Source organism: Asparagus officinalis, chromosome 2, assembly GCF_001876935.1.
Source record: "Asparagus officinalis chromosome 2, Aspof.V1, whole genome shotgun sequence".
Classification (NCBI taxonomy): Eukaryota; Viridiplantae; Streptophyta; class Magnoliopsida; order Asparagales; family Asparagaceae; genus Asparagus; species Asparagus officinalis.
Genome location: NC_033795.1, coordinates 54,324,395 through 54,334,652, shown reverse-complemented (window position 1 = coordinate 54,334,652; position 10,258 = coordinate 54,324,395). Strand labels below are relative to the sequence as shown.

Here is a 10,258-nt window from a genome sequence, read left to right as displayed (position 1 = left end):
TTGATTGGTGCGGATTCTCATCCTCGAACGTTGACTTTTGTCGGAACGCATTGACTGGCGTTGACCTAGGGTTACGCGTTGACCGGCGTTGACCCTTAGGGTTTTGAATCGTCGAACGTTGATTGGTGTGGATTTTCATCCTCGAACGTTGACTCTTGTCGCAACGCGTTGACTGGCGTTGACCTAGGGTTACGCGTTGACCGGCGTTGACCCTTAGGGTTTCGTGTATCGAATGTTGATTGGTGTTGATTTTCATCAGAACATCCAATAATCGACGAAAACGGGCGAATTCGGGTCTAAAACAGGCGTATAGGGACAAAACAGGACCTAAAACACCCGGGGGTGTCTCGCCCTTGGCCGAGACACCTTGGGGTGTCTCGGCCAAGGCCGAGACACCCTAGGGTGTCTCGGTTTTGGGGCCGAGACACCCCTTCTCCCCTTCATCTTTTTCTTTTGTCTTTTTCCCCCTTTTGGTTTGTTTCTTTTTCCCTTGTTTTGGTCCATTACTTCTTTTGTTTTCCCCCTCTTTTCAAAATTCAAAAGAGAGTTTCTCCTCCTACTTAGCTCCCCAAAAACCGAACTCCCCCCCTTTTATTCGGTTTTGAAAGTTCTCCTTCTTCCCCAAGCTCCCTCCATTTGAAGAACATCATTCCTCAAGGCAAGGTTGGATTTTGGCGGGTACCCATTTGCCGAAATCTCCTCCTCTCTTAAACTTAGGTTTCAAATTCCATTTCCAAGCCCGAAGAAGCTTCTTTGATTTGGGTAAAATCCTCCCCTCAATCCTCTTATTTTGCTTTAAAGATTGCATCTTTATGCTTGGTAGATAGGAGTTTATGTATGAAAATATGCTCTTGGGGGTTTTGTGCAAGAGAGGTGAAATGGCCGAATTTTGGGGGGCTTATTTGCAAAAGGGGACTGAAATTTCGTGGGGGTTTATTTGCAAAAGTGGAACTGAAATTTCGGGTATTGGGTTTATGCCCACTTGATGAAGGGATGTGGGGGTGCTTTATGCAATAGGATCAAGGAGTTACTTGAGGTGTTTATTTGCAAAACAGCCCCTAAATGTTTTTAGAGGGGTTTATCTGTAAAAGGGCTACGAATTTGGGGCTGACATACGAGGGGTCTAAACCCCAAGCCCCTGATCAAATTTTGATAAATGCATGTGGAGACCAAGTGCGAAATTTGTAGAGGGGTTTTTATGCAAGATTGGCTAAATTCTGCAAAAAGGGTTTATTTGCAAAATTTAACAAAAATTGTGGGGTACCGGAGTGTTATATGATCGAATGTGATGATCATGACCCGTGTTACGCGTGTCCTTGACCTGAATTTTGGCCTTGAACACGAAGGGTATTTTGGGTATTTCACCAAAATTCACCGCGAAAACGATCATTGTTTTGCGGGCACAAAATTGGTAGGTTTAATTAGACTTTAACTGTAAAATCCTATTTATTTATAGGATTTTAAGTCCAAGTGCTTAATTTCCCTTTCTTAAATTTCGTGTATTCATATTGTACCTGACGGATTGCTTTTCACTGCAGACTTCCGATGTCTCCTCGTCACCATCGATCTTCCGGGAGTTATCCCCATTCGCAGAACAGTGAGGAGGAGGTTCCCACGACGTCTTTCCCGGCAGACTTTTCCTTCAGGGGTGAGAATTCTCTACTTCTGTATCCCTGACTGATCCCTTAGCGGGTCATTAAGGAAGAACCGATACCTCTTTCGCGGAGGTTAAGGTTTCGGACTTGTTTTGCTTAGCCAATTCAAGTCTTCGGATATATTGGGGCGATTCTTGTGTTGTCTTACACCTTGTAGTTCGGTATATGTTGCCACGTTGTTCACGTGATGATGCATACCGTTCTTCCGGTGTAGGACACTCAAAATCGTCTCTCCAATTATTCCGTGAATGAGCTTATCATTCTACTTATGAGACGGATTTTCTGACTCCATCTTTGTATTTTATTGCAGTTGAATTCCCCGCGGGTAGTCTTCCTGCTCATGCCAATGCCGGTTGTAGCCGGGAGGTTTTTTCCTCCACTTCCATTGGGCAAGTCATTAGCCCATTCCCTCAGTTTGACCAGGATCGTTCTGACGATTCCTGCCGTTTAGTACGGGAAGGAGGGCGCCATTGCTTGCGCCAGCTTATCACAGACGCCACTTTTACCGCTGATTCTACTTCCACTCAGGCTTTACAGAAGCCGAGCTTCTTGTTCGGGGATCATGTCGAGGACCCCGCTATACTGACTCTTGGAGAGGAGCACTGGCTGACTCTTGATGGAGGAGCTCTTTTATACATTCCATCAATTCCCCGCCAATATTCTTTTACCCATTTGAGGAGACAGGCCGTGAGGCGACAGATGTCCTGGGATCTTACTAAGGATGCTGAGCGAGTCCCGTGTGGATATACCTCTCATTCTAAGACCCCTGGTTCTGGCGGGTATCACCATATTCGTGGTCTTTGCCCAGGGATCACGGGCCTTGATACTGCACCCCCAGGTGAGACGTCAGCAGCTGCCTCTACTGTGGGTAATCGTCTGGCTCTTCTGGGGAGGCGATTACCTCCACCAGAGCCCAGATGCTATGGTTGGGCTTCCTCACTAGCCAAAGGGTGGTGGGCGCGCATGACTGATTTCGTCTTGGCGCGCTGGGAGAGGGATCTGAAGAGTAGTGGGTTATATGCACCCATACGAGCTACTATGTACGGAATCCCAGTTAGCTGTCGCCATTTCTTGGCTTTGCTGGAGACTTATATGCCCGATAGCAACACCTTTCTGACTAGTGGTGGTGAGCTAGGGTTAGCCTTGCACGAGATGCACCATGTTTCGGGTCTTCCAATGGGGGACTGTCCGTATCAGGAGTACTTCCCTAATAACCAGCAGATGGAGTGTATGAAGAAAGATACTCCGGACATGTATGACACTCTCTGGGATCTTACCTGCCATTATCACACTTCCTTGGTCCTGACTTCTCCTCCAGCAAAAACGAAAAGGAAGGTCAGCTTGAAGCAGTTCGCCTGCTATTTGTTCCAGAACTTGGAGGGTAACTCCGACGAGTCCATTCATGAGTTAGATGTTTTGACCCCGTCTGTCATTAATGAGCTGTTGGAGAAGGCCGAGGCTCAATCTTACCGTTTTGCCCCCGTCTGTCATTAATGAGCTGTTGGAGAAGGCCGAGGCTCAGTCTTACACCACTGCCCGTGCTGAGGGAGCTTTTCCTGCGGGAACCAAGTTTCATTCTTTTCTCTTTCATGCGCAGAAGTCCATTGGGTCCCGGACTCTACTAGCAGGCTACCTTGCTCTTTGGCTGAAGAAATGTGTTGTCCCGCACCAGTCTTCGGACGCTCTACCCATCGAGGTGCTCTTCCCTGCAGTTCAGCTAGCTTACGGGAGAGAGCTCTCCCTGCTCCCAGCGATGGTTGCCAGCATCCACTGCGGGCTTAGGTGTCTGGCTAGTGGCTTTACACAGAGGGGTTCTGAACCATCGACTGAGCTTACTAATCCGAAGGTCGAGCTTCCTTACGCTTATCTGATGGCGTGGCTCGTTCTTCACCGCCCCGACTTGATGTCGGCGCCCAGCGTGGTAGATGTCCCTGTTCCTTTCATGCAGCTGTTGGAGAAATGTAAATGGATTGGGCCCAAATTCAGTGATGTTCAGCGCGAGCTTCGAGTCCGTAAAAGCTGGGAGTTCTTTAAGTGCTTTCCCCACTTTTCGGGTCGCTATGGTGACACACTGATTGATGAGGAGAAACCCAGAAGTGACCGGACCATTCTTGACGCTGGTTGCTTCCGGTGGTTAGTGAACATCCGCGTAGGGTATCTCGTCCTTCGGGTGAAGAATCAGTGCCACATAGAGCCTTATCTCCCTTGCCGCTTTGCTCGCCAATTCGGCTATGACCAACTGTATGTCGGGAATCCGAGCCGTAGCCTGCAGGTTGAGGGAGGATTGATTGATGGCGTACGAGCGTGGCTATGGACGATGGTGGGCTGCACTGGAGCCCGTTTTGCTCTTCCTTCGTATCGGCGTAAGCCACTGATCACTTTCCTCAGCTGCAAGTGGTTCCTTTCTGCATATGAGTCCATCAGCGTGAGGAGCCTCTCAGAGTTGCAGTCTGAGTACGCGGTCCGGGCTGCTATGATGGCTGGTCGCAGAGCTGAGCTTGCTCAGAAGCGGAGAAAAGGGCATGCCAAATCTCTTGTCTCAGACGAAGAAGAACTTCTCCCTACGGGTGACGATGACGAGACCTCCGAGGAAGAGTATGTGGATGCAGATACCGGCAGAGGGGATCTCGATACCGGTTTGTCCTGTCTCTTTTAATTTTCCTTTTTCATAAATGACAGCTCTTTTTTATTGAAATGGCTATTGTCACTTTAGGTAGGGCAGCCAATGATCATGAGCCACCAGCTCCTACACACGTTGAAACGTGTGATAGGCCTGCGCATGTTCGACCTGTTGGCCCTCGAAGGGTTGGTGCCCTGAAGAGGAAGAAGACCGCCCACAAGTCCCATGACGGTCAGCGTCCCTATGGAGTGGACTTAGGGAGCACTGCCGATGGCGGGGGAGGTAACATTCAATTGCTCTTGCTCCAAGGTTGTTTACCTTTTGTGATTTGTAACCATGTTTCGTGCTTCAGGGTTCTTCGAAGAGGGCGAAATCCCACCGGGTCCAGTGTCTCCTGGACCTGATAACATGGATTGCTTTGTGCGACAGATGTGCGACGCCCTTCATGACGGGTCTCTGGGCATCGATCTGAACATTGACCTCGAACAGATGAATAATGTCGAGCCCACAGTCCCTTATTCAGGTATATCCACATTCAATGTCATTTTCCTTAAGCATGGGGAAGGAAGATTTCCCGTTTTTGCTGAAAGTATCTTCTCGAGCTTTCCTCATCTTTCAACATTCAGGTTACCCTGCAGATGTTACGATGGAGGGGCCAAGCTTCTCGAAGCCGGATGCCGGCTTATTAGCTGACATGCTGGCTGAGCAGACTTCCAGAGGGACCGAGAGACCATTCTTCAGTAATACCTTCTTGACCAGTGGCGGAGAGCTAGGGTTGGCTCTTCATGAGATGCACCAGGTTTCCGGGCTTTCGATGGGAGATTGCCCGTATCAGGAATACTTCCCTTCTAACCAACAGTTGGAGTGTTTGAAGAAGGATACTCCCGATGTGTATGACACTCTCTGGGACCTCACCTGTCATTATCACACCTGTTTGCTCCAGAGTTCTCCTCCAGCGAAGACGAAGAGGAAGATCAGCTTGAAGCAGTTTGCTGTTTACCTGTTTCCTAACTTGGAGGATGATTCCGAGGAGTCCATACATGAGTTAGGCGTTTTGACCCCTGCCGCTATTAATGAGCTGATGGAGAAGAATGAAACTCATTCTTATACCATTGCTAGTGCCGAGGGGGCTTTTCCGGCCGGGACTAAGTTTCGATCGTTCCTCTATCATGCCCAGAAGTCTATCGATCCTCGGTCTCTGTTAGCTGGCTACCTTGCTCTTTGGCTGAAGAAGTGTGTTGTTCCATATCAGTCTTCAGACGCTCTACCCCTCGAGGTGCTCTTCCCTGCGGTCCAGCTAGCTTATGGGAGGGAGCTTTCTCTGCTTCCAGCGATGGTTGCCAGCATCCATTGCGGGCTTAGGGGTGTAGTTCGTGTTCTTACCCAAGTGGGTTCTAAACCCTCGACTGAGCTTACCTGCCCGAAGGTTGAGCTGCCCTACGCTTATTTGATGGCGTGGTTCGTTCTTCACCGTCCGGACTTGATGTCGGCGCCCAGCGCCGTTGATGTTCCCGTTCCTTTCCTACAGCTGTTGGAGGAGAGTAGATGGGTTGGGAAGAAATTTGAAGATGTACAAAAAGAACTTCGAGTTCGCAGGAACTGGGAGTTCTTCAAATGCTTCCCTCGCTTTTCGGGACGTTATGGCGAGGAGTTGACTGATATGGAGAAACCCCGAACTAACCGGACTGCTCTCGACGTCGGTTGTTTCCGCTGGTTGGTGAACATCCGAGTCGGGTATCTTGTTCTCCGGGTGAAGGACCGCTGCCACATAGAGCCTTACCTTCCCTGCCGTTTCGCACGTCAGTTTGGCTATGACCAACTATACGTTGGGAATCCGAGTCGTAGTTTGCGTGTTGAGGGAGGACTCGTTGACGGCGTACGGGCGTGGTTATGGACCATGGTTGGCTGCACCGGGGCTCAGTTTGCTCTTCCCTCCTATAAACGCAAGCCGATGATTACCTTCCTCAGCTGTAAATGGTTCCTCTCTGCCGATGAATCCATAAGTGTGAGGAGTCTTTCGGAACTAGAATCCGATCACTTGGTTCAATCTGCTATGATGGCTGCTCGCAGGGCTGAGCCTGCTCAGAGACAGAGGAAGAAGTCCACCGGAATTCCCGAAGGGGAGTATGCAGATATAGATACCGACCAAGCAGAACTTGATACAGGTTTGTCATGCTCTTTGATCCTCTTTCTCGACTTCAATTGGTATTGGCGAAAGATCTGGTTCATGAGATGATTCTTGTTGTTTCAGGTGGGGTAGCCGACGACCATGGGTCGCTCGCTTCCCGTCGTGCGAAATCCAAGTTTGGTGGCCAAACTTCGCATGACCGCCCCGTTGGTTCTATGAGGGGTGATCCTTCGAAAAGGAAAAAGATTGCCCATAAACCTCATGTTGATCAGCGCTCCCATGGGGTAGATTCAGGAGGCTTTGCCGACGGGGAGGAAGGTAACATTTTGTTGTACCCACTTTTATTGCTTTAAGATGATTTACCTTCCGGGATCCCTGATCCTGTTTCATAATTCAGGGTTCTTCGAGGAGGGCGAGCTTCCACCAGGTCCGGTATTCTCTGGGGCTGACAACATGGACTGCTTCATGCAGCAGGTGTGCGACGCCCTTCGTGATGGCTCCCTGGGCATTGATCTGAACATCGATCTTGGGCAGGCAGATGGTGTTGATCCCACCGGTTCATTTTCAGATATACCTACATCCGGTGCTGCAGGTGTTGCGACAGAAGGGCCAGACGGGGATGGGGCCTCCCCTATTGCAGATTTCGAAGAGCAGGGATATGTTCCTGCACCGGTCTTCCCGAGACCTGACTCTGGACTGTTAGCCGATATGTTAGCTGAACAAGCTCCCACCGGGACTGTGAGACCACTCTTTGAGAGTGATTCATCCACAGGTATATATCCAATTTCCTCTCTTCTTTGCTTGTCTCAGTCTCCATTTTGACTAATAAAGAAGTGCAACTATATGACCAGGCGCTGTACCTGATTCTGCTATAGCTTCGGGTGTTTTCCCGCCTTCGCCTAATACGACTGACTTGCCCACGAGGGTTGATATACCTTCCATGAGCATTCCTGTCGTTACTTCGGAGCCTGTCGAACCCCAACCCGAGGGGATTTCCGCCGGTATAGGTATACCTCGAATTTCCCTTAGGGTCTTTTCGATTGTATTTAATAGTTTCTTGACCTCCCATACTGCTGCTTGCAGGTTCTCGACCGTCTCTATATGAGCAGGTCCATGCTCTCTTGGCCGATACCAATCCAGATGGGGATGTCTTCCGCACTGACCTCGGCTTCTTTACTGCCTTTTATAACGGCGTGATTGATAAGCTTCTGCACAGAGGGTCTTCTTTTGATCAGTTCAGGCGTTCCTTCTCCCGTCACATGATGATGATGAGGGAAGAGGGATATCCGGATTTGGCCGATTCCTTTACAGCTGATTTCGCTGCCCTGGAGTCAGAGATTCGAGAGCTGAGGGAGTTGAAGGCTGGTGGAGCTCCCTCTTTTGCATCTTCTCAGGTGGAGGATAGGTTGACGCAGTGGCATGAACTGCGATCTTCCGTTGGCAGCGAGCTTCGATCACGTGAGCGCACTGTCGAGCAGCTGATGGCCTCTCTGGCGAGGAAAGACACCAGCAGAGCTGAGTTAGTGAGCTCCTTAGATTCCACTCGTGCAGAGATAGCTAGACTGAAGGAGGCCTTGGAACGCGCCGAAGAATCTGCCGCTACCATTTCTGAGGAACTGGTTGGGTTGGAGCGTTCTCGTGAATGGACACTCGACAGGCTGGGATCAGTGCAGGAGGGGTTGATGAAGCTACGACACGAAGCCGCAGAGGTTCTCAACAGTTCCGAAGATTCTGTCCGAGCTAGCCTGCAGGCGGAGTTCGAGCAGGACTATATGGACAGGCTCTCTGGTTTAGAGTCTCATATTCTTAGCCGTCGGTTGCCTTCGGACTAACGAGCTTTTGTTGTATGCTTTTGACTTGATTTATTAATAGAAAATCCGCATTTGCTTCTTTTGTGTTTTCTCTGTATCTCTTCCGAATGACAGATTTATGGGATTTTTGGCAAACCCCCAGCCATCAACGGGTTTGATGTGCCTTTACCGATCACCGTTTGAATCGGGCTAGCATGTGGATTGTCTAGATCCGTTCCACATGTAACGTTGTGCTAAGAGAGTAAACTCTCTGAGGCTTTGTGCTATGATCTTGAATACATAGGCTTCGTCTTTCTCACGGGAATAGACTACCCGGCAACGCGTGTTAGGCGTTGACTTTGGGGTTTTTGGCAAACCCCCAGCCTTCAACGGGTTTGATATGCCTTTACCGATTACCGTTTGAATCGGGCTAGCATGCGGATTGTCGAAATCCGTTCCGCATGTAACGTTGTGCTAAAGGAATGAACTCCCTTAGACTTAATGCTACGACTTTGAATACGTAGACTTTGCCCTTGTTACGGGAATAGGCTACCCGGCAACACGTGTTAGGTGTTGACTTATCCCTACTTAGGATTCGGGATAAAATTCCCCATGCACCAAGTGCGCGGATTGGAAGTTGAAAGTTGTGTCAAAATAGGAGAGGAAGAATTTTATATTCTATCTCCCGGTGCTAAAGAGGAAGAATTTTATATTCTATCTTCAGCTGGAAAAGAAACTCGAGGTGGGATTCTCCACCCCCAGTATCTGGAAGGATGAACTGGGAATGGGATCTCCACTCCGAGCACCCGGAATGATGAACTGGGAGTGGGGTCGCCACTCCGAGCATCGGAAAGGTCCGAGGAGAGGAAGAATTTTATATTCTATCTCCCGGTGCTAAAGAGGAAGAATTTTATATTCTATCTTCAGCTGGAAAAGAAACTCGAGGTGGGATTCTCCACCCCCAGTATCTGGAAGGATGAACTGGGAGTGGGATCTCCACTCCGAGCATCGGAAAGGTCCGAGGAGAGGAAGAATTTTATATTCTATCTCCCGGTGCTAAAGAGGAAGAATTTTATATTCTATCTTCAGCTGGAAAAGAAACTCGAGGTGGGATTCCCCACCCCCAGTATCTGGAATGATGAACTGGGAGTGGGATCTCCACTCCGAGCATCGGAAAGGTCCGAGGAGAGGAAGAATTTTATATTCTATCTCCCGGTGGAAAAGAAACGAGAGAGGAAGAATTTTATATTCTATCTCCCGTTGCCGAAGAGGAAGAATTTTATATTCTATCTTCAGGCGGAAAGGAAACTCGAGGTGGGATCTCCACCCCCAGAATCCTGCAGGATGAAACTAAGAGTGGGATCTCCACTCCGAGAATCGGAAAAGTTCGAACGACACTACCTTTTATAGGATTGGTCATTTGAACCCAAAGAACCCCTCATTCATTGAGGAGAAGACCCAATTTCAACCCTAACTTTTATAGGTTTGGTGGAAAAAGGGGACAAAGGTGGATTTTCGTTTATCGAAAAGGAGTGACTCGACTTTAGTCTTGACCATGTGTAGGCTTGACTAAGCGAGATCGGAAACAATCCTAACTTTTATAGGTTTGACTGTTCCAAGTGGACCTCTCGTTCATGGAAGGAATCGAGAGAGGATTTTGGCTTTGGCCCTAACTGTAGGAAGGTTTGACCAAACTGGAGTTTGAGATACGCCAATGACTGGCAGATGGAAATGTTGGTGGGTCCACTGTCGTTTGATTTGATCAGCGGATGGTTTGGTGAGGAAAGATTAACCTATCAGAGGATTAGATCTCATCTCACAAAAGTAACTCATAAGAGTTGGAAAATTTTGATGAGAATAAGAAGAGACATTCTGACCTTCAGAGTTCGAATGTAGATTCCTTATTCGTCGATTCCACAAAGACCGGGTTATCCTTAAGAATACCCGTGTGGTATTCTTCCGGGAACTTCCCGATGCATTGGTTATCCAAAGAAAAATACTAAGGATAGTATCTTTTCAGGAATTTGCCGTTTATCGGCATCATGAGCCGGCCGCCGTCTTTGGT

At 48.8% G+C, this 10,258-nt stretch overlaps 2 protein-coding genes across 2 annotated transcripts; both read left to right on the top strand.

The window, feature by feature from the left end:
* LOC109831185 lies at positions 1,546 to 4,679 on the top strand. Its single transcript, XM_020398520.1, has 3 exons — positions 1,546 to 1,648; positions 1,966 to 2,580; positions 4,369 to 4,679. The coding sequence occupies exons 1-3, from the start codon at positions 1,546 to 1,548 to the stop codon at positions 4,677 to 4,679; spliced, it is 1,029 nt and encodes a 342-aa protein (XP_020254109.1).
* LOC109831497 lies at positions 5,033 to 8,299 on the top strand. Its single transcript, XM_020398831.1, has 5 exons — positions 5,033 to 6,440; positions 6,527 to 6,721; positions 6,801 to 7,175; positions 7,255 to 7,410; positions 7,487 to 8,299. Exons 1-5 carry the CDS (start codon positions 5,066 to 5,068, stop codon positions 8,233 to 8,235), a joined length of 2,850 nt encoding a protein of 949 aa, XP_020254420.1. The 5' UTR covers positions 5,033 to 5,065; the 3' UTR covers positions 8,236 to 8,299.